The 24,443-nt window shown below is 34.6% G+C and overlaps 1 protein-coding gene across 2 annotated transcripts in view; it reads left to right on the forward strand.

The window, feature by feature from the left end:
- Positions 1–24,443, forward strand: part of LOC149797547 (phospholipid-transporting ATPase VA-like) — a 97,056-nt gene that overhangs the window by 10,728 nt on the left and 61,885 nt on the right. For both annotated transcript variants that reach the window (XM_089962417.1, XM_089962418.1), the window contains exons 4-7: positions 13,344–13,429; positions 17,931–18,043; positions 20,560–20,691; positions 22,334–22,461. In XM_089962417.1, coding sequence (XP_089818543.1) covers positions 13,344–13,429; positions 17,931–18,043; positions 20,560–20,691; positions 22,334–22,461 — 459 coding nt within the window. The remainder of the gene's footprint in view (positions 1–13,343; positions 13,430–17,930; positions 18,044–20,559; positions 20,692–22,333; positions 22,462–24,443) is intronic.

The raw sequence follows: 24,443 nt of genomic DNA on the forward strand, positions 1-24,443 counted from the left end.
CAGGAGAAAAACTCATGTTAATAATGAAATGCAAATGCATTACATAGGTAAAGATATTGATGAGAAAATACAACAAATTTTATAACTTCATATACAATTTGTTGAACTAACTTCTGTTGTATTACGCTACAAGTAGTTGACCTAATTGTATTTAATATGCTGCAGCAAGAAAGAATTAGCCCTAAAATCCATTAACAAATGTTTTCCCGTAAAATTACTTCCAGTTGTCAGTAGAAGTTATTAAAGCAAAAACCATTATGTTGAAAATAAATGGTGTTTGATCTAGGATCCTGAAACAGAGAAGTCTTGATTGTCTTCCTGGCAAAATATGCAGAATTTAGCAGACTGAGAGACCTACAAAAATGTCACCACTTTATAAAAGATTATTATTATTATTTCATGTAATGGTGGTAGTTGTTGTTGTTGCTGTTTAAAAGTTTGTATTACCATTTTTTATGATTTTCAATATATTGAAAAAACAACAAAGTAAGTCATGTACACGTTGTGGAGTAGCAACTGATGTCAGCTCGAATGAAGACAAATAGTAAACTGAAGAATTCTCTTTGTGCACAAATACACTTAATAAACTGATGACACAGGTTGAGCAAGGAGTTGATCCTGACAAGTTTTAATTAAAGACATGTGCAGCCAGAGAAGTTGATCCTTTGTTGCATGTGTGTGATTTGGATTTTTAATGTAGCTTTAAAAAAATTTCAGTCATATTGCTACAATGTCTGCAGTGTGGCAGTTTATAGCAATGCCTAGCATTGGAGCATTATGTCAAAGACGTGTAGCATGATGTCCCACCCAGGCACATTGTCCTGACACCAGGCTGACCAGTCCTAACACTAACCTCTTAATGCTGAGTGCTAAGCGAGGCAGCTGTTAGTACCATTTTTGTAAGTCTTTGGTATGACTCTGCCGGGGATTGAACCCATAACTTCCTGCATCCACAGTGGACACTCTAACCACTAGGCCACCGGAGCAGTTGATCCTTTGTTGCACTGGCATTTAAATAATTTACTATATCCAGATACAGTAAACACTGATTTGATGGGCATTGGTCAGTGACCCCACCCACCCCAAAAATGTAACTGCAGAAGCAGCATATTTCTTGACATGTTGATTCTAATCAATGTGACTGTGTAAATGTTATTTTAAAAAATGAAAAATTGGCAAAAGTTAAATCACTTCAGTTGCCCCTACAACAACTGTATCATCAGAAAAATATTGATATTCCCAACAAGCCCAGTGTCTTCAGTAAGATTTAAATTTGGAGGGTGAGTTGCCAGAGTCAGCTGGGGGTGTCGCGATTACCATCCCCCATTTGGGATACAAGTTTGTTGTTTTTTTTTAAGTGGATGGGTATAAAAGTAGACAGGTAAATCGTCTGGCTCCTGGCTGATATGGAAAGTCCTGAAGTATCTCTTTATATTGTTACATCCCTAATGCAGAAACTGTTCACATGATCATTGTTTAAGAAACATGATTGTCAACATGGAGAGAGTGAGAAAATAATACATTAGAACCTGTCTTGAAAGACCACCCATTCTGCCAAAAAATAATGGTCTCTCAAGAGTGAAGGTTTCTCATGCCAGGTTATAACACTATATAATCAATAAATCAGAGCATGGAGATCATGGTCTCTCAAAACAGGTGGTCTTTCATAACAGTGGTCCCCCAAGACAGGTTTTATTGTCTAAACAATATTAAACAATATGTGGTAAAATTTTACTAGATTCTGAGTAATAACATCAGACATAAATACTAATGGATTATTCATTAATTGTTTGTTTTTGTACAATAATCAATTCAGTATTTTAAATATAGAATTTTCCTCTTCTCTTGGCTACATTGTAAACAATTCTTACTCATGAAGACATGCATTGTTTGTTGTCCAAACTCAACATGTATGAACTGTGCCATTTAATAGACAAGTCTTGTATCAGCAGTCAGTGTCAAAGCTTTGAATTGTTTCCAGAGCAGCCACATAGATCTGAATATGATGTGACAAACACAAATATGTTTCCTTATTGATATTCCATTTTTTATTTCTGACATATTTAGCCATGATAATAAACCTAAGTCCATGGTTGGCATTTTACACTAAATCATCATGAAAAATTGCTATTCGGTAGTTTTCTTTATTGAATCATCACCAAGCAGCTTTTGTTTTAAATTTCTTTCTGCAAAGTGCTCAATTCAGGTAGCAGTGATTTGTCATTTCCAATACCTTGGAATCTTGACGTTTGTAACAGTATGATACAGTGGTCCAGCATTTATTTCCTTGAGACTGAAATTTAAGTTTGAATAGGGTTGTATTAGCTTTTTCATCTTACATGTCCATTCTTAAAGGGAACTTGCATGAAACATGTTAATATTAAAGCTGTATAATAAGATTAGATAGTGACGTCGTTAGTTTTACAAATTTAAAAAAGTTAAGACTCGTATTATCACATTGTTAACAGTGACTGTTGTTCAGATGATTGTTTAGGATTTTGCTTGTATGTGATACACTTTTGAGATTCAGAATTGTTTTGTTCTGTGGTTGCTTGGTGGTTAGCATACTGGAATTACAACCGCAAGGGTGCAGGTTCGAATCTTAATATTGCATCAGTCGGGGTCAGTTAGTGTGGTGTGCTCTTGAGAAAGGCACTTTACTCCAATTGCCTCTTCAGTCAGTCACCAAATCAAACCAATCCATGGACAGGATATAGGTTGTACACAGGTTATCTGGTATTTACGTTGACCAGGACAGTGGGTTGACATTTGTACACAGGTTTTCTGGTATTTACATTGACTGTAACAGTGGGTTGACATTTGTACACAGGTTATCTGGTATTTACATTGACTAGGACAGTGGGTTGACATTTGTACACAGGTTATCTGGTATTTACATTGACCAGGACAGTGGGTTGACATTTGTACACAGGTTATCTGGTATTTACATTGACTGTAACAGTGGGTTGACATTTGTACACAGGTTATCTGGTATTTACATTGACTGGGACAGTGGGTTGACATTTGTACACAGGTTATCTGGTATTTACATTGACTGGGACAGTGGTTGACATTTGTACACTGGTTATCTGGTATTTACATTGACTGGGACAGTGGGTTGACATGCTCAGGACTTGATTTTGAAAACCTTGAAATGTTCATTATGGGCGGGCAGTCGAGTGTGACAGGCTGACTTGTTTGCCAATGTGTTTACACATACAAGACAACTAGCATTTAGAAAATCACTGTATATTTATGTATATATGTTGCATATATAATTTACATACCTTTTTGGTCCAGCAAGCACAAGGATTTGATGGACTTTCCCATGTTTTTACTGGTGTACAGTTTTGCACAGTATTTTTTTCATTCTTTATTATGAGCAACCTGAATCGTGCCATGCTGTACCTACATGTATATCTCAGTCTATATTTGTTGTTGTCAGGGACTGAAGTTGTAAGAAATGTAACTGTTACATAATATTTTCATGATATTGATGCACAAATGATCATTGTTGTGATTGAAACCTCTAAAATTAGTACTTGATCTTTGCCTGTTTCAAAAACCCTACCACACCTCAATGTTCAGATCAATTTCAGTGAAGTAGGGTCCATATGTTCCTGTATACAAGCAGTTTGAAAAACCGCTTAAAATATTAAGTCGGGTTTTCCGTACATAATTCTGTATACTTGGCAAGATGTGGAATGAAAACTTCACACTCAGTCTTCTGAAAAGTAAACCCATCGTTGTGAATGGTAGAAATTGCCATTTTCTGTAGAGCAAAAGGCAGAGATGCACTGTTTTGCGATGAGTACCTTGCCGACTGATAAAACTGTTGGAGTGCATTTCTGGTCAGTGTCCACTGAAATTGTAACATTCCTATCGAGTGCATAGACTTGCACCATAAAAGTATTTTTTTTTGTTGACCTCAATTAAGAAACCTGTGTGATGAAGTACTTCTACCAGAGCCAGTCATGATCTTTTCGAGGGAATATGGTTTATATATATAGATATATAAATTTTTACCATGTTTTTATGATCTTATATTTATCTTAATTTTTTCATTTTATGTCTCTCTTTACATTTATATTTCATATCTTCTATCTTATACTAATACAGTTTTATTTATTTGGAAAGGCCTATCTTTCTAAAGTTTTCTTGTGTTGTTTATCTTCACATTTATAAAACTGAACTTTTAAAAGGTGATCTTCTATTCAGGCAGCTTGAGAAAAAAAGGATGTTTTAAGTCACTTCATGATTTCCTCATAGCCAGGTCACTTAGGTTATGTTTTTCACACACTGGCAGAAAATAGGGAGTGTATTATTGACCTACCTGCAGAACTGACATATAACATTTTACCATTTAATTGGAAAATTGAACTCCATTGTGCTGAGTCGCTGTCATACATGTATCAGACAAAGCCCTGATATCAGAACAAACATATGCCACCCACTAATAGATCAGTGTTCCTACCTGGGTGCTATTTCATGTATAGGACTTTATCATTTGTATTGTGATTATTGATAATCTCCATATGACATCACACTTCAACATGTGCAGAGCACTGTGTGGCAAAATCACTGTGGCAGCGAAAGAACGAGATATACTCTCATATTATATTAATGTATTAACAAAATGAAACACATGTTCTCTATAAGCAAATGTTAAATGGCATTACAGACGATAAGGGACTGATTGATAACTCAAAATAACTCAAATCGGGATGGATGCAGTTTATCCTATATGTTTGTTTGTGTGTGGTTATTTTTGTGTATATTTCTTGTATGGTGATATTTTCTGCTGGCCTTTTGGCATTGTTGTGTATATTTCTTGTATGGTGATATTTTCTGCTGGCCTTTTGGCATTTATTTCTAAACAATCATTTGTTTTTATTGCAACTTTATTGATGTTATTTATTACAAACCATTCTGAAGCAATGTCATTGAAATAATGATGAGACTGATGAATAAAGACTGTTGATGTCATTCTGATGTATGGATTGTATGCCATTATGTGCATCTTGGTTATTCTTTACTATCTCTTTTAGTTAAAATCAACCATTCTATTTTCTTGTGGTCTCTCTTTTTGTGATTTTATTATTTAATTGTCAGTATGTAAAATTTGCTTAGTTTTGTGTTAAAATTAAGACCAGTAATTAACAAGGAGTGGTTAGCTGTAAAAAAAAACAAGTGGTCATGGCTATGCATGCAGGAATCATTGTCATTTTCAGAGAAAGAAAAGAATAGTCAATAAAGGCTCTATTGTGAAAAGTTGCTACTTCTTCTATTGAATGTACCAGCATTATTATTCTTTATATGTTTATTGATATTTTCCCAGTGGTATTAACTTCCTTATCTAGTCATACTAGTTTCTTTGGCAATTTATACTCCAGGTAAATATTTGTGGTATTATTGAAAACTTCATATAATCAGCACTAAAATCAAAATACTTGAAACGGAACTCATCTTTTCCAGTAATCCTTGAGGTGATGAGTTCTGGTGTTAAAATCTCCCATTTGAAGCACTTATTTATTCAATGAAAACATGCAAACGTATCAATTTCATCTTTAGTAGAAGACCTTGAATCTAATGGAGGAACATGTACATAGATGACTCTAAAATAAACTTCATTCACTTTTTCTGAATCAATTTTTTATTGCCTTTAAACCAGAGTATTTAAAGTGAGTCAGATTGAATGATAATTACAAGAAGATAGATATGCTTTCACCAAGATCACAGTTAGATTTCATATATGGACAAAGGCTATGGTCTTTCTGCCAAGCAGACCTGCCCCCCCCCCTTTGCCCAATGACGTTAAGCTGATGATTGCTCTAGCTGATTTGTGTCTTTCTTGGAATCATTGTGGATATAAACTGAAGCATTATGATTCATTCTGATTTCCTGTTTTGGATGAACATCCCCTTGCAGTTACCACTGATTTAGTAGTGATCGTAATAATTAAGAAATAAAGTTTTGGTAGGTTATTAGACTTGTAATCCTCGTATTGTTGCATAGATGTCCACTTAGGCCAGCCGATGTTTGTTGTTTTGGATACTCCTTGGGAAAGGCACTTATTGTAGTTCTAATTTCTGGAGCATGATATAGCCAGTAATGTGTTCAAATTGATGTTAAATCAACAAAAGCAACAAAAAATAATCAGTGTCATCATTATGTCTACCTTTTGGTCTGTTTATAAATGTGTCTGCTCACTTTGTAGTATATAGTACAGTATCATTATGGAAGATAACTCAATCCAAGTAATCATACATGTATCTTCTTAGCACAATTTGGTGAGGTGAATCAGCTTTGCAGGGTTTTCATGTACAATTTTAATGAGAAGATAAATTTGTATAATCTTAAAGTGCAGGCTTTTGATTTCAATGATAAATAGTATGTTAAACTTTTATTCTTACATATCCTTCAGTCAGGATGTAGCATCTTGTAGTGTTAAACATTCTTCAATAGTCTTGGGGATTCAGGAGAAAACATACTTTAGTCTTTGAGTTTAAAAATCATGTATCTTTTTTTCTTCAAATACTGAAGAATTTTTATATTTGCAGGTATCCATAAAAATCAGAGGGATCTGAGATATTATGATTCTATGGTCTTAAAATAAGTAATAGTGAGAAGCAACAAGCTTTGTAAAATTCAACAAATAATTTATTTCCTAGAATACAAAGTGAAAAATGTAAAAAGAACTTAAAATATTGCAAATCAAATCCTAAATAATCCTAGAATTTCAAACACAAGTCTTAATGATTAAAGTTCTGAACAGACTTAGCACATTAACCCCTAGCGTTGACTTAACGGGGCAGGAGGTAGTAGCCTACAACTAGGCAGTATGTAATTGAAAGATGACCGGGGATTTGGTGTTTTCGAGTCTATCAGAAATAGCTTTCAAAATGTTTTTCCTACTCGATTTTTAGGCGAAAATAACAAAAAGCTCCAGGGGTTAATGTGTTAAACAATGCATTTTGATGACGTCACCAAATTTGAATATTCCTTGCATATTTAATCACTTGTGCATTGACATTGCACATAAATTACAAATTTAGCAATTTCTTGACCATTTGTAAAAAAAAAAAAAAAATGTTAACACATTAACCCCTAGCGACGACTTAACAGGGCAGGGGGTAGTAGCCTACTGCTGAGCTCTGTTGCGTCATAGTCATGCATGATACACTAAAGTGGGTGGTATTATAGAAAGGTAGACAGCTGTACCTCTACAATGATACCAAATAATCTGGAATATCTAGTTGCACTACAAAATACAGATTAAAAAAAACCTCATTTTTTGGACCCAACTTTTTTCTACCCAAAATTCGCCCGTGGTCAGAATCCGATTTTGTGTCCGGAGTTTAGACTTTTTGGTCTCAGATCTAAGGCAAACCAGTATGAACTGCAAACAGACAGATGAGCCTTTGCAAAAAGTAGGATAAGATAGGCATTTGGAATAAAGAGTGGTCTCCATACAAAAATGATGGCTCCGTTTAGCAAAACAAAAAAAAAAGAACTCCAACTTTTATCCTTCTGCTCATGCACGAGTCAAATAGCCAATGAAAAACAATGTTTCTAATACAACTAGGCAGTATGTTATTGAAAGATGACCAGGGATTTGGTGTTTTCGAGTCTATTCGGAAATAGCTTTCAAAATGTGTTTCCTACTTGATTTTCAGGTGAAAATGACAAAAAGCTCCAGCGGTTAATGTGTTAAGTGGTATTCTAAAGTGTTGATGTGCCTGTGATGGCCCATGTCATTGTGATGTGCCAAAAGACTTTTGGTTAATCACAATAATACAATCCAAGAATGTATCCTTATTTGAATTTCATTGTAATTTAAATAAATAATTTTTAGCCCAAACGAAATACTGACACAACAGTACTACTGTACAACTGATTCTGCTCAATCTTAAATCATGAGTAAATAATTTCTAGAGAAAGAAGATTATATAGTCCTCTACTTGACCTCAGCTTACAATTAACATTTTCTTCAAAAAACTATTACCTAAATGGAAAGTTTATTCTGGAAGGTTCTAAATGTTTACAAGATAAAATCTTAGTTATAATTAGAAAGTCTTATTAAAATTATAATAAAGAGCATGGCAAACACAATGTTATTGGCTCAGGCAATGATAATAATCTTAATAGTTAACCCATACTCATAGATAGAAAAAAAATCAGCTGTGTATTAGTTGTTTACAGAATGAAAAAAAATGATTCAGGTCAGATAGAAAATGAATTTGATTGCTTTTGGACAAGGTCCTGTCCAAAATACAATTATTCATAGCATATAATGAAATAGAAAAGCAATCTAACAAACAGTGCAAATTAAATATGCATAACAATATTGCACAGTTATCACAACAATAACGATAACAGTTGAATAATGATACATGTAACCACACTGTTAATGTACTTTTAGAGTTATTTCAGTGAACTTATTTGTGGTTTTATTGAAAACATTCAGTTATCTTTGTTGTGTATTTCGATATTGTATTATTTCCATGACTGTTAGTAGCTCATGAAATATTTGTTTCCAATTTATTTTGCTAATGCTTCCTGAAGTGTTCTTTACTTAAATTAGTTTGATACATCTCATTGAAAATAGGGGCCCCGAGTGGCCGAGTGGTCTAAAGCGCTCTCCGTTACAGATCATTGCCATCTCACCTCTGTCTGCGTGGGTTCAAGTCTCGGATTCGGCTAATGTGGGTATGTGAGAAAGCTTGCCAGTAGCTTCTCATGGGTCAGTGGTTCTTTTCGGGGTTTTCCCGGGTTCTTCCTCCACCATTAATACTGGCCGCCATGTATAGCCTATCGTGTGCTGAAAAATGGCGTTAAACCCAACAACAACAATCATTGAAAATAACAGCCCCATGTGAAATAATAATTATAATAATAATAAAAAAAAGAAGAAGATCATAGTAGTGATTGTACAGTGCTACATTCATTATGCATTGAGAACCCATCTTTTCAAGAATATAGTCTCCAGTGTAACATGATACAGTATTTAGGTGTGTTGTTAAGGGAGTCAACCAGGAAGTAATACATAATGTCATATAATCAAACAGGTGATACCTGGTAAATCAAGGGATGGGGAATGTTTGACAGGTGTAACAGGATTTAAACTGGGTGTGGTAGCAAAACACAACACAGTTATGTGGATGACATGTTTATTTAGATGTATAATGCATAAGAATAGTGAATAAATATGACACTATTCATGTGTATTGAGGCCAAAAGTGAATATAACAAAATGATACACACACACAAATTATATTGATCATAAATGATGGAAAGCATTGAATTCCAGCGAGTAAATACAAATGGCTCCATGTATAAATTGAGATGTTCAGTATAGGGAAAATATCACCTGCTTTGGTTAGTATATGGAATTATAAATTAGTATGACTGACATGTAGATCTATCATCATGATTAGTATATGAAATTTAAAAACAAATTTGATTGATATATTGTTCATGATGAAGTGTGATGGCTGTAAGATTAATTTTCACTTGTTTAGTGATACTGAATTGGACTTTCACATATATAGTGTCATTGAATTAAATTGATTTAAAAGTGGAACATGTGATATTTATCCAATTGCATCCAGTCAATGATCACAAGAGATTTCTGGTTTTATAGCTCTCATGCAATGGTGGAGGACTGGCCATTTGTGGTTTGCTTCTCCAGTCAGCTAAGGCATCCCTTGAAAGCCTCCTTATCTGTATATCTGGTCCACAATCCTTGGGTTTTCCGACTGTCTAAATCAATTCGATCATTTGGATCAGTGCTACGATCTGTAGAAATATCTGGGATGCACAAGAGCTCGATGATGCTCTGTGAACAGCTAAATATACAATGACTGACCCATGTAATAAATGAGATGTGGATAAGTTCAGATACATTGATGTACATTAAGCATGTGCACACATGAATTGGCATTGTTACACATTCAATTTTTTCAAAAGAACAACTGTATAAAATTATTATCATAATCATATTCATACATAAATCTATCTCTCTTAAGAATAATTTTCAGGATTACAAGAACTCAGACTACTTGTCATTTAATGCATGCAGCTTACAGTTGTATTCAGCTTCACTGTTCAACTGTAAAAACGGCAAACTTGAAACCAACTACATATATATTGTATCTAGTAAAATGGCATTATGTGACATAGGTCTGACTCTGTACAATTTAGAGTAAGTTCTGAGACATTCAAGATATAAAACAATTCTATCACATAGAACAGATAGCAAGAAAGAATCCAATTCCATTTTCACATACCTCTACAAATGAAGATTGCTTCTGAAAAGTGTACAGCTTCCCGACTAAACTCATTTATATTGTAACTTTACAGAGATTATTTTGTGCTACAAATTTCTAGATTGTAAGTCAAATTCACAGCCTTAAAACTCGAAGTAATTAGTTTTCTCACCTTTGGCACTTTGTATATGTAGCAGTAGGTAAACCAGACTCAGTATTTTGAAACTATACACCCCATGTCTGGATAATGTTATGCAGCAATAAAACTTGTGTACATCTATGTTCATATTTTATACAGAGGTATTTTAATACATACATGTATACACACAAGTTTGTGACATCAGGTAGGAGTGGACACTATCACAATACCTGCGAAAATGAACTCCAATATGTCCTGTTCTTAAGTGTTAGTAAGACAAGTGTTGTCATCTGGTGCATACTGCTTGTTATATTAGAAAATAGTAAGGTACAAAGGATGCTCAAACAAGACTGATATATTTGACTCAAGTAGATACATCTAGGATTGGAAATCAGTTATCATCATTAATTGAACAATTTAGTTTACTTGATCAAATGTAGAGCTGACGATCTTTGGTGATTCAAGCTGTCTACTGCAGATTTTTTTTAAACATTAACATGCACATGTAGGATGAATTTGATGGGTAATAAATCACATCTAGAAGTTGTTTCTTTTGTAGTTCATGGATGTGCTGTAAATACTCTAAATATACAGTACCAGGTAGATACAGTTGACATGAAATTGGGAAATCATATGTACCATAATAAGCAAGAGTCAGAAGGCTGTGTTCAAACTAGGCAAAACACTATCTCATGGAAACCTTGTTTCATATACATGTACATAATCAATTGTTAGCTCACTTGCAAGACTTTTAAAGTTTATACAAATGATATCAATCCAGTGTTATTAAATAGAAAGTGTTCTCTTAAAAAATGTTTCAATAATATAAATAACCTCACCAATATGGCTGACAAATTTTACCAAATTGACATAAATCATTCTGTCATGAAGACGTTAAAGTTTGTACAAATGATGCCAGTTCACCGTCAGATATGACCAACATTTCTACATGTAAAACAGAAATAAAACATCTCAGAAGCTGGTAAGCAGAATTTTTACCAAATTTGACAGAGAACATTCTGGTATTAAGAACTTTAAATTTAAAAATAAATGAATTTGCCATTGAATGTATGGCTGACATTGCTAAAAATGCAAACTCCTTCAAAAGCATTCTACCGCTCCAGTGGCCTAGTGGTTAGAGCACCCAACTCGGATGAGGGAGGTTGCGGGTTTCAACCCTGGCAGAGTCAATATCAAAGACTTATAAAAATGGTACTAACTGCTGCCTTGCTTGCCGCTCAGCAATAACAGGTTAGTGTTTGGTCTGGTCTGCCTGGTGTCAGGATAATGTCACTGGGTGGAACATCATGCTACATGCCTGTGGCATGATGCCCCAGTGCTAGACATCAGTATAAACTGCCACACTGCAGACATCATAGTGATATAACTTATTTTTTTTAAAGCTATGTTAAAAATCTAAATCCAAATCACTCAGAAAGCATTCTGGAAAGATCTTTTATGTCGATACAAATGATGTCATTTGGCCAGCAAATTTGACTGCTATTGCTATATAAAAAAAAACACTTTGGTAACCTTTTCTGAAAAACAGCTTAAATGAATTTGACCAAAGCTTAACAGTATCATAGCTCGAACACCTTTTAGATTTATACAGATTATGCCATCTCACAGTCAGATATGGCTCCTGTTACGTAAAGGACACAGCTTTATTACCCCTCCCAAAAAAAAGAAAGAACATAATATGAGCAAGTCTGACACAAACAATATTGTCATAAGTGTCTTTCAGTATTTTTAAAAAGAACTGATGTACATGTACCAATAAAAACAGATGAAATATACAGAATAGATAAATCTTGAAATAACTTTTCGTAGCACGGAATTAAGAGCTTTGGATGAAATTCCAGGAGAAAGCAACCTGTTGTCCCAGAATTCTTTGCCAACTGATCTTGCATTTGGTTATTAGGTAGATGTAATCCAAGTGAGTGATCTTAGCCAGATCTGACAGACTGGTAGATGTAGATGTATAATGCATGTGTCTGTGACAGACTGGTAGACGTAGATGTATAATGGATGTGCCTGTGACAGACTGGTAGATGTAGATGTATAATGTATTGTCTTTGACAGACTGGTAGATGTAGATGTATAATGCATGTGTCTTTGACAGACTGGTAGATGTAGATGTATAATGGATGTGTCTGTGACAGACTGGTAGATGTAGATGTATAATGGATGTGTCTGTGACAGACTGGTAGATGTAGATGTATAATGGATGTGTCTGTGACAGACTGGTAGATGTAGATGTATAATGGATGTGTCTGAGACATACTGGTAGATGTAGATGCATAATGCATGTGTCTCTGACAGACTGGTAGATGTAGATGTATAATGTATTGTCTTTGACAGACATGTAGATGTATAATACATGTGTCTGTGACAGACTGGTAGATGTAGATGTATAATGGATGTGTCTGTGACAGACTGGTAGATGTAGATGTATAATGGATGTGTCTGTGACAGACTGGTAGATGTAGATGTATAATGCATGTGTCTTTGACAGACTGGTAAATGTAGATGCATAATGTATGTGTCTGTGGCAGACTGGTAGATGTAGATATATAATGCATGTGTCTGTGACAGACTGTTAGATGTAGATATATTGTACATGTGTCTGTGGCAGACTGGTCTATGTAGATGTATAATGCATGTGACTGTGACAAACTGGTAGATGTAGATGTATAATGCATGTGGCCTTGTAATCAAGATATATTGGCTGCTATTTATAATCTGTGACAGACTGGTAGATGTATCTGTTCAGGTTTGTTAAATTAATCATCTCCGTTTTCTCCTGATTGAAGTTATTAGCATTTCAGTATACATTTGAACACATTACATGGTACTTACATTTTCATATATTTCTTGAATTTTTAGCTTGTACTCTGCTTGCAATACCATTTATTCATATTTCTCGTTTATTTCAGTCAGGGATTTTCAGTCCCAAAGCATTCACTTATCCTGTTGTATGTGATCATCCCAATGCAGAGATTTACAACTTCCATGGTTACATGTGAGTATTGTTTTCAGTTCTAGTTAGAATTACCTCCCCAACAAAAGAATGTGGGCCATCTTTTTCAGTCTCTTTTATTTTTGTCAAAGTCATGTTCATGTGTGCTTTCAGATTTGCACTTAAGTGGTCAATACAAAACTTCATATGGAACTCATCATTATGGATTTTTATAATGGCCTTCAGGTGCTAAACTGGATTAAGGATATAGACATGAACTCTAATTATTAGCAGTGCAGGAGGTATTAATGATTTATATGGTATTTTCATCATATCTTGTGACATTCAATTAAGTTTCTACTGGATTGCACCTCTTAGTTGGCTTTGTCTAAAAACATGTCCAGGGACATTAATGATTGTATATGCTGTCCTTCCTGAAATGGTTATACATGTATATTGATTTTGCTTGGAATATTGGTCAGTGAGTAAAATAATCAGAATAAAAGCATTCTCACGTCAGGTGTCACATAAGGCTTCTTTAAGAGTACCACTGCTTGTGGTCTGCAGCCATACATATGTGTTGCATCTCAGGCCACATTCCTTCATCTCATTCTCTATAGTCCTTCTCCAATACTCTTTGGGTCAACCCCTCAGTTGTCTCCCATCCCATTCAGGGTCCTGCAGAGGGGTGTCCAGGGCAGTGCATCATGTGACATTCAGCATACATGCCCAAGCCATCACCATCTTTTCTCTACAATCTGGACTAGAGATGTAAATTCTGTCATTTGATGAAGATCTAAAAAAATTATTATGTTTGGCTAGAAGATGCCAAGCATCTTCCTCAGACACTTGTTTGAAAGATTTTTAAGCTTATGTCTTTTTCTGGTGTTAGCTTCTAACATTGAGAGGGATACAGTAGCACTTCAAAGACATTGCTTTTGGGAAATTCTTGGCTTGGCCTTGAGTGCATATTCTTTGGATTTTCATATGTGTTTTAGCATACCGAAGGATTGATTTGCTTTGCTAATTCTGGTTGCCACTTCTTTCTTTGAGTGTCCATCTGTGGGCACTGTGCTGTCAGGGTATGTTAATTCCTCTACCTCCACTGTTTTTTCCTCATTCACAGTGATAGGATCGATGTTATTGAACTACAGCACTCCAAAAACACATGATCCAGGAACTGAACACCTGTTCTCCAAATCAAATAATGCAAATTCTGGTCAAGAAAACATCCAGTCAGTTAATTACTGCAGCCAAATGAATTAAAAATCACCATTGGCTAATCTCCTTAATACTCAGCAACACTTCTCATCTAGGACAGATTTTGTATCCAGTAATACTTCTGTTCAGCAACAGGGGTGCTATTTCTTCTGCCAGATTCAGTACTGTATCAGTGGTAAATGTCTGTGGTGGAATCAACCCACTTTGCGGGGCGGAAATATTCTAAACAGTCACAAACAAATTCATGCACCAGTATATTGTTCTTCAACTGCTTCAGCTGCTTCAAGTGAACTATATAACAAATCCATATTTGCCAGCAGCAATCCAGTTTTGAAATAATGTCCTTTCCATGAAAGAAGTTCTGTTGATTAGAAGTACACTTGCTCTTTTAATTATACTCTCTGAAAATAAAGTATTGTTATTTTCAAATTATACTTCTAAATGTATTTTTGTTATCAAATTGATTAGATAACTTGTAAATTTTGTTAAATAATTTTCTGCTTTTTGCTCAACAAGGTTCACAAAAGCTGAAAATTATTAATCTTGTTTTATAAAGTCAATATTAAATCACTATTCATGAATTTGATATTCTAACTGTATACTATCCTTATCATATGAGTTCGATTATGGGTGATATCCATGCATAATAATGAGGTGATCTTGCACAATGCTCCAAAAATCTGATAGCCTGATGCCCGGTGCCCTTCAAATATAAGATCAGTCCCCTCCTGCATTCTGAGTAAGGTACCTGTTGGGCTAGTCAAAAGAATATCTAATTTGCCTGAGAAAACATTGATTGCACTGATGAAATGTGGAAATTTCTTTCCAAGGTGTTAGAAGACTAGTTAATCATTAAAAATTTATGTCCATGTATACCCCTTACCCTTATGAAAATCGTCTGTTTATCATGCTTCTGTCGAAATAGGTAAACTTTGAGTACAAAGTGAAGCATGTGATCCATGAATTAAGAATGGATTGCCTGTGCTACTATACAGCCAGAACCAGTCTAGTGGGGAGTGAAACTGTTCCAGCAGTTGTTGCAACTGCTGCAGTGATGTGCAGTTGCATAGTTTGATTACTTTATTATTGTGATCTGGAGAGTTTAGGCCAAATTTGGGATCTTTTATGAGGTATTATAAGTAATAAAGGGATCAGATACGGTTGTGTTGACTCCTGAGTCTTTTATTATAAAAATCATCTGACCTTCGGTGAAGCTGACTTGAAAAAGACCAGCTAAAAAATTATTTCATTTTCTTTATGGTCTTGTTTAGTTACTACTGCATTCAAGATTTTTAAAGTTAAAGGTTAATGAATAATTCATCTGTTTCTATGCTCACACTTGAACTAATGAAATACTTGTTAAACAAATTAAGTGATATCTATTAACAACTTCAAAAGTGTTAACAAAAATTGTATATTAATCAAGCCATGCTTCCAAACATAAACACTATTGACCCACTGAGTAAGGACATTGTTAGAGCAATTAGCCAATGGCTGACCTCAGGACCTGCAGAAATACATTGCTTTGTGTGAAAATATTTGAGAGTCAGATGAACACAAAAATTTAAAACGATTTTGTTTTATTTTTTATACTTGAAGTGTAGCAATTGCAGCAGTGTATGAAAAATAATATTGAAAAACGGTAAATTTTGGACAGAAGGAAATTGGAATCTCGGCTTCTGGAGTTTGAGTCTTGGGTTTGGTAAAAAAAATTCTAAGTCTTTGAGCAACAACTTGCATTTGATTTGCTGAGCTTGTCAACAATCTAGAGGCCTTAATTCAGACCAGATTTGGTATTTAAGCTTATGTGAGCAATATCCATGCATATAAATGAGGTGATTCTTCATCATTTGGTTGACCTAGTGAACAGTCTACTTAGATGGGCAATGTCATGCCTGCTTGGGTCTCTTGTTTTTATGTACAATGGGTTCATCATATATTTGAGCCAATTCTCTATCTCTTGTGACCCCCTACTTGCTTTTCTGAAAATTTTGCACCAACCACCCAAGAGTTGCCTATATAAAGTACATGATCCACACTTTAAGGCCCTTAATCCATCCCAATTTCTAAGATAAGAAATTAAAGGTCCCTAAGCCTTAGCATGTAGATAATTTTTCACAGACTAGCATAAATGTCTTATGGAAGAGGATTCATAAATTGACAAACACTAATAACAGAGAAAGCATATATGAAAGCAGTGACATAATAAAGATATATTTGATGCTTTATCATTTAGAGAATGCTTTATTTTTATTACACAATCTTTCACACGAATATCTGTAGCATTGTCTCACTACATCTAGATATAGTTTTATATTATGTATTCTGTGTACTTTATCGTTTTCTTCAGGGTCTTTTATGTATGGATGCAGGATTTGAATATGTATTCTGCATACTTTATCATTTTCTTCAGGGTCTTGTATGCATGGATGCAGGGTTTGCAAATGTATTCAGTATACGTTATCATTTTCTTCAGGGTCTTTTGTGAACAGATGCAGCATTTGCACTTGTTTCTAGAACATCACAGTGAAAATTCAATCAAATGCTTCCGATGGAACATTATAATCTTAACTCCTGTCTGTATTTCATCACTAAAGCCCTCCAGTAAATTCCCACTTGTTTTTAAATGGCTGAGAGAATTTCTTCCCTTTGATTTTCAGTTTGAGAATGGACCCTTTTTCTTACATTTTTTAAAAGAATTTTTATCTGTCAAATACAGGAGACACATATATTTGAACTTAGAATAGATATCTTAAACTGGTATTCAAAAATGTTTCTTATCATTTATTGCACTTTTTATTGACACTACAAACTCGTGTAATTTTGTTGCACAAGTCAGATGTTAAATTTCAAAATTATTAAAGAAAGTGTTCTGTGTCTTTATCAAGTTAGAGTACAGATTTTGAAATGGTTCAGTTGTGGACGTAGTAATGAAATTTATTTTTGTTAAGCAATATTGTTATACAGTGCTCCTTCATTTGTAGACACTGTCCATGGGAGTCATCAAGTACTGATATACCACTTCATAGTGAGATTGCCTCAAAGCGAAGTACATAGTGCATATCATTTCACAGCTGAATAATGAAATGGGATCCATAAGGAATTGTATCATACTGAAGGTTCTTACAGTGAAAGAGTACTGTATACAGATATTGTATCATTAAAAATTTTCCTTGTGTCTGTTTCTTTATCAGTTTCATTTTCATTATCATTTCATCATTACTGCTTTAGCATTGCTACAATTTTTGTATTATATAGCATTGTTAAATTTTATATTTGTTTAATAGGTATCAAATTGGAAGTTTAATGTTCATTTGTCCTTTTCATATTTTCCTCTTTCTAGACAACTTTCAGAGGCAGAAAATGATTGTGTGCCTTTAAACAAAGATAACATTTTGCTGAGGGGTTGTTTTATCCGGAACACAGACTGGGTAGAAGGCTTTGTCGTCTATGCTGGTAAGGAATCTTATTTTCTGGCCTGTTCAGAGCAGAATGATTCATGTATTACTTCTCAGGCCATAACAGCAAAAGCATCAGTGTCACCATCAGCAATGTTTAAGTTGTGTGTAAAAAGTTTAAAAGGCGTATAACTTGTTCTTTAGTAGGTTCTTTTCCACTGGAAATTTTTTATGTCATACAATATGCCTGAAGTTTGTACCATGATGTGGCATGACTGTTGTCAGCCTGCATTAAAAGAAGGCTAACTACTCACTGTTAATCCATGTACCATCAAAAGACAGTGATCCCTCTGATTCATTGTATAGCTGATAATATGCTTGATGTTATTTTCAATCAACCATATGTGATACACATTTTATTGTAGAGTCTACTTTAACTGACTTTAATCCCCTCAAGGAATGAAATACTTGGTAAAAAATTTTAACTTGAATGTATGTATAGAAAATGCATTATTTGTGGCAAACACAATAAGCAGTTGTTGTGTTTTGTTGGTTTTAACATCTCTTTAACACATTATCATGTAGAGGAAATGGAAGCTAAGTGCCTTCCCAAGGACACACCAAGGCAGTAGACTCTTGCTGACCTGGCTGGGTCTCAAACCCATTGCCCTGGAATTATGAGTCAGATGCCCTATGAGCTGAGCTGCCAAGGCTTCCCTTGGCAAACACATATTGTCAGAAGATTGTATTGTTTTTGTTGGCTTTAATGTCACCTTTAAAATGACTGGCTATATCATGTCAAGGAAATAGGAGTAAAGTGTCTTTCCCAAGGGCAGATAACAGGTATTTTTAGCAGTAGCGAGATAAGATATAATTTAGCTCTGCTGGCCATAGACCTGAATAGGTTATGGGATGGCCTGTTGTCTCTCATCAGTCTATCCATTAGTTCAAGTTTGTTATCACTGCTTCTCCAAAACTTCATTAAGTTTTGCTATGAAACTTTATACACAAATCTCCCTTGCAACAGAGAGACACTGTTGTTATGTAGTCCTGCCTCACAGTTCTTCTAGTACATATCAGACTTAGCAAGATTGCAGAATATGTCAAACATTTGATTTTGTATTTTAAGTATTTTACTCATTTTCGCCTTTATTTTTGTTTTTTGATGCCTTTTTTATACCCATACTTCCTTGGGACCCTGGGTGGCTGAGTGGTCTAAGGTGCTTACATTTGCCAATCACTGACATCTCACCTCTGTGTGCATGGGTTTGAGTCTCTGGCTCAGCAGTCCTGGGTATGTGAGAAAGTTTGCTAGTAACTTCCTGTGGGTTGGTGGTTCTTCCCAGGTTTTCCTGAGTTCTTCCTTCATCAGCTATACAGGCTGCCATGTTTTGCCCTATCATTTGCTGAAAAATGACATTATATCTACAGGCTCGAACTAAACTTACTTAGCACCGCATAAGCCAGGATTGTGCTAATGTGCCATTAGACCATATATATATATATATATATATATATATATATATATATATATATATATATATATATATATATATATATATATATAATGCATGCATACATACAACATTTATACTAAATCTAAAATTTAATATCCTTTAATTTACACTTGCAAACCAGCATCTTAGCATAGTTTATTTTGTGGGAAGAAAGGGGAATTAGTATTTTCTGTTACCTCTGACTTTTAGCTGTCTTGTTTTGGACCACTGATTATAACAACCATATAAGTTGTTGTAGTGGAGGGATTTGCTGTTGTAATCAAGCAGACTACTCCATATTTGCTTTGTAATTCTGCAGAGTCACATTAATAGATACAATTTTCGATTAATATTAGGTTTATTTGATTTTTAACAGAAATGCTCTCCTTCACAGAATGACTAAACTGTTTTACGGAAATCGCTCTTTATCCATGAAATTGAATGGGTTACTCCTGTGTGAATTTCAGTTAAAGTATTTTTTAAGTTTAATTACCAGGTTGTTTTAGAACTCCCAGTGTTCAAAATGCACTGAATTGTTGGTAAAAAAATCAGACCCTTTGGACATGTCCAGCAGATATGACTGTTTCAGAAAATACATTATTTTCCAAGTTATTGTGAGCATATTCTTTGTGCATATTTGCAGTGAAATTACTTACTGTTATGGATACCATGAGATGAATACACATAAGTTGCCAGTATTCTTATACATGTGTGCAAATGTTTTGCTGCCCCAAAAAATACATATTAAATTCGTAATAAGTATTCTAAATATTTCCCTCTCCCCCTGCCCCTCACCCTGTCTTGTGTACCTACAGGGATACACAATATTTTCTTCCATTAACAGTCTTGGTTGGATATTGGATGATATGGCACATAGCATGATGGCACTTTGATGACCCTGACTGTTGTATTATATCAATTTTTCAGTGTGTGTGTCCATCTATCTATATCTATCCATCCATATGTATGTGTGTATATATATATTTTTTTTTCAAAAAATATTTTATATATATATATATTTATGCCAGTTTGCAGGTAAGACATGTACAGAACCCATTTCCCATTTATTTAAATTTAGGTCGTGAGACCAAGGCTTTAATGAGCAACAGACATTCTCGTTACAAGCGCAGTAAGCTGGAGCGTTACATCAACCGTGATGTCATCTGGTGTGTCTCGGTTCTGCTTATTCTTTGTCTCTCCTGTGCCGTAGGTGAGTAATGCTATTTATAATGTCATTTTAAGAGATAATACGATTAAATTAGATGTATCTTTATCATATTAATACATAAATATACAGGAATATTTACATATCCTGTGTATTTTCTTGGTATAATGAAGGAAATCAAATTGGTTAATTTACTATTGGAGCACTTTTTACCAGGATCATTGTGTAATCCTGTTTGGGTCCATTGCTGGTACTGTATGTTACCACAGTTACTTAACTCGCAAAACATCCAAAATAGGCTTGTTGCTATGGTAGGATTTGAAGTTTTAGCAATGCAGCTTTTTTCGCCTGTGAAATGCACATGCTGTATTTTTAAATTAAGTTCATTACTTGATTACACAGTGAAATATAGGCGTCACGTTTCTGATAACCCATGAAAAAAAATTGTAATGAAGGACTTACTCAAGATGCATATTGTATCTGTCATTGATATTGTTCACTGCATGCATCTACCCCATTAAGCCTGACATCTCACTGGTGCAGAGACTTTGATTAATCCGTGGAAGTCAAAGTTATACTTGATATAATGGTACAGATGGTTGGTGCATCTTGCAGTTTTGATGAGCATATCATGTGAAGGTTACCATTATATAGGGTTCTCTGTTGAAATTTTGAAAGCCACAGATCTTTACGAATTACTGTATTCCACTTAACTTTGATAAAATACTAGTATATGTTTTCTTACAGTTAATCTAGGAGTTCCTATTTGACTTGCAAAACCAGATATCTACTTGATAATAATGTTATTCACAAGTGAGACATGGTTCTGTGGACATTTAGCTTTTTCTCTTTCTTCCTATATTTAAGTACTCCAATCAGACTTAGCCAGGGGGAAATTTACTAGAAATTTTAGTGGCCATTTCCAAGTTTAGGTTGCCAGGCAGTAATAATTTTATTACTTGTCAGAACTGTCAGCAGTGATCATCACTTCACCCTCAGGCCAGAAAATCACTATTTGGAATCACTTGATATTTCCTGGACTTAAATTCATAAAATGACACTAACCTTCAATTTCTTCTGATGAAAGCCTTAGTCATATTTGTGTTTACTTGACTGACTAATTTTACCGCAAAATATTTTGCATTTGTCTCCATGTCTGTTGTTCCTTGGATCCATAATATTACCTGTGGTTGATTGTATTACACTGGTCACTGCATTGGTCATGTATTACACTGGTCACTTTGATTATGTTTTTAGTCAGACTAGTTTCATGCAAAGATGGTGACTTAATATAGAACAGGCAGTCTCACAATTAAAAAGAGATTATGTTGTAAATTTAATTAATCCGCCATATTTTTTTTCTTCATGTAAAATGTGTTGTATACTTGTAATTACAAAGTATGCATGCAAGTTTTGGGTTGCTGTATTATGGTTATGCCAGGGGAAACTTTTCAGGTAGTTTACTAATTCTGAATATTTAGTTGCAAATGTGATCATTTTAAATGCAACACGGAGCCCTGCTTCATCATGAATGTTTAGGAAATCTTTTTTTTCCTTCATTTTACGATTTAGGATGATTATGTGAAATAAATAATGATGGATACTTGTCTTCAAATAAAAACTATTTGGGAAAGGCTGTACATGCTTAGATTTTGTGTTAAAGATACGTTTTTCTTATAAATTTCAGGAAGTGCATTGTGGCTTCAACAGTATAAAAACAAATCAATTTTATTCATTCCATATGAATCTGAGCTACAGTCAAATCCTTTATTCCAAGGATTTCTAGTGTTTTTCACCTACATGATTATCTTCCAGGTGAGTACAGAAAAATGCTAATATGTGTGACGTTAATTTTCACGTTGCCTGGCTGTATGGCAAGGTAAATCTGTAAGCATTTGCTATTTTCAATTTCTTCTCAATCACCACATAATCAATATGTATCAGATTTGTCAGAGAGCAATTTGTCATCAAGGCGATTCAAAGTTACATAATGATACCAATCTGCCATCAGATATGCCAGCCATTAAGCCAAAGAGTAGCCAACCCTCCCTGTTTCTAACTGCTGATTATTGGACTTAGTTCCCCATGGCAACAAAAAAAATTACACAAAAAATCACATTAAATATATATAATGTTAAAGAAAAGACCTGCCTACTCTAATTTTAAAATCAGTGCAATAGGAAACCAACATTTTTTTTTGGTACCTTATGTAAATTATCCAAATCCTTTTATTGTTGTTGGGTTTAAAGCCTTTTTTCAGCACAAGATAGATTATACCTGGTGGCCAGGATAACTGGTGGTGGAACTATTGACCACAAGAAGCTACTGGCATGGCCTAATTTTGAAATGGGAAATGGCTTTATTAGAAAAATACACTCAACTAGTGTGATAAAATTCGATATTGAGCTTAAGTTTATAGTTTGAAGACCTTTCAGGTTTATCTTAATGATTTAACTCAATAATTAGTATGGTTACTGATGCTTAAAATAGTAACTCTTCTAACCAACTTTCTTCTTCATGTATGTTACTTGATCATACTATAAAGGTGTACATTCACTACTTACAAACCCAGTCCTTTCAAGCTAAAAATGATATTTACAATGTTTTTGGGCTATTATTAGCAGCAAAAAGTGTTGGAAGGGTTTCTTCTTGCCAAGACAGAAGTCAGTCAAGAGTGGTCTCCTTATGGATATTGTGCCAGATCCCATTAGGTATCAGTTGTCGAGGGGCCCCAAGTGGCCAAGTGGTCTGAAGTGCTCACCATTACGGATCACTGCCGTCTAACCTGTCTGCATGGGTTCGAGTCTTGGGCTCAGCCAATGTGGGTACGTGAGAAAGCTTGACAGTAGCTTCTCGGGTTCTTCCTCCATCATTTCTACTTGCTGCCATGTACAGCTATCCTGTGCTGAAAACATGGTGCCATACCCTATAACAACAACATCAGTTGTCGATTTAGCTCTTGCCTGGCAAACATGCTTTTTTGAGAGCCTCACAAATATCTTTGCACGTTGTACTCTTTCACCAATTTGATTGATACATTGGAATTTTATAACCTCACGGAAGTATGGTCCATATGTTTTCATGCTAAATCCTGCTGTTTTGCTATTATAGACAAATAACTTGCACCTAAATTGTCTTTGTACAGTAAGCTAAGTAGCACATCGCTCTGGAAAGTCTTCATTCCATTACCTTTTTGTATATTTTATCCAGTAATGATCATTGAGTCCCAGTAATAACATCATTTATGTCATATTTCTCTGGCATTTATTAAGTATAAATGAATTTATTTGTACCAGCCTATGTAAATCTCAAGCAATCTGCCTACCTACTAATATTTACACATGGTAGCACACATATTAATTTGTAGTATCCACTTTACGTAAAGTTCAGAATGATGCTTGACTGCTTTCAGTAGTATATAGTGTTGTCTTTCTGTTTCCAATTATAGTAATGAACAAGAACATGCAGGATTAAATGTGAAGTGTGTAAGAATTGTTCTTGAATGAAAATCTGACATCCAATATGGCCACCACAGCAGTCATCGTGAAAATCTTGTTATTGCTATTTCTAAATATATCGTCATATCAGTATAAGATTTAAGCTGAAAGGCTTCTTATGATGTCTGCTTGACCCTTGATAAAAATGGTGCTGATCTGATGTCCAGTATGGCTGCCGTGTGAGCCATATTGAAGATCTTATTATAGCTACTTTTCCTATATGGATGGTCACATTGTCATGGGGTTTTCACCAAAAAGACTTTTTATGATGTTTAGCTGGTACTCAGTAAAAATGGTATG

This window comes from Sinohyriopsis cumingii, chromosome 6, assembly GCF_028554795.1.
Source record: "Sinohyriopsis cumingii isolate HCF-2022 chromosome 6, ASM2855479v2, whole genome shotgun sequence".
In the NCBI taxonomy this organism is placed as follows: domain Eukaryota; kingdom Metazoa; phylum Mollusca; class Bivalvia; order Unionida; family Unionidae; genus Sinohyriopsis; species Sinohyriopsis cumingii.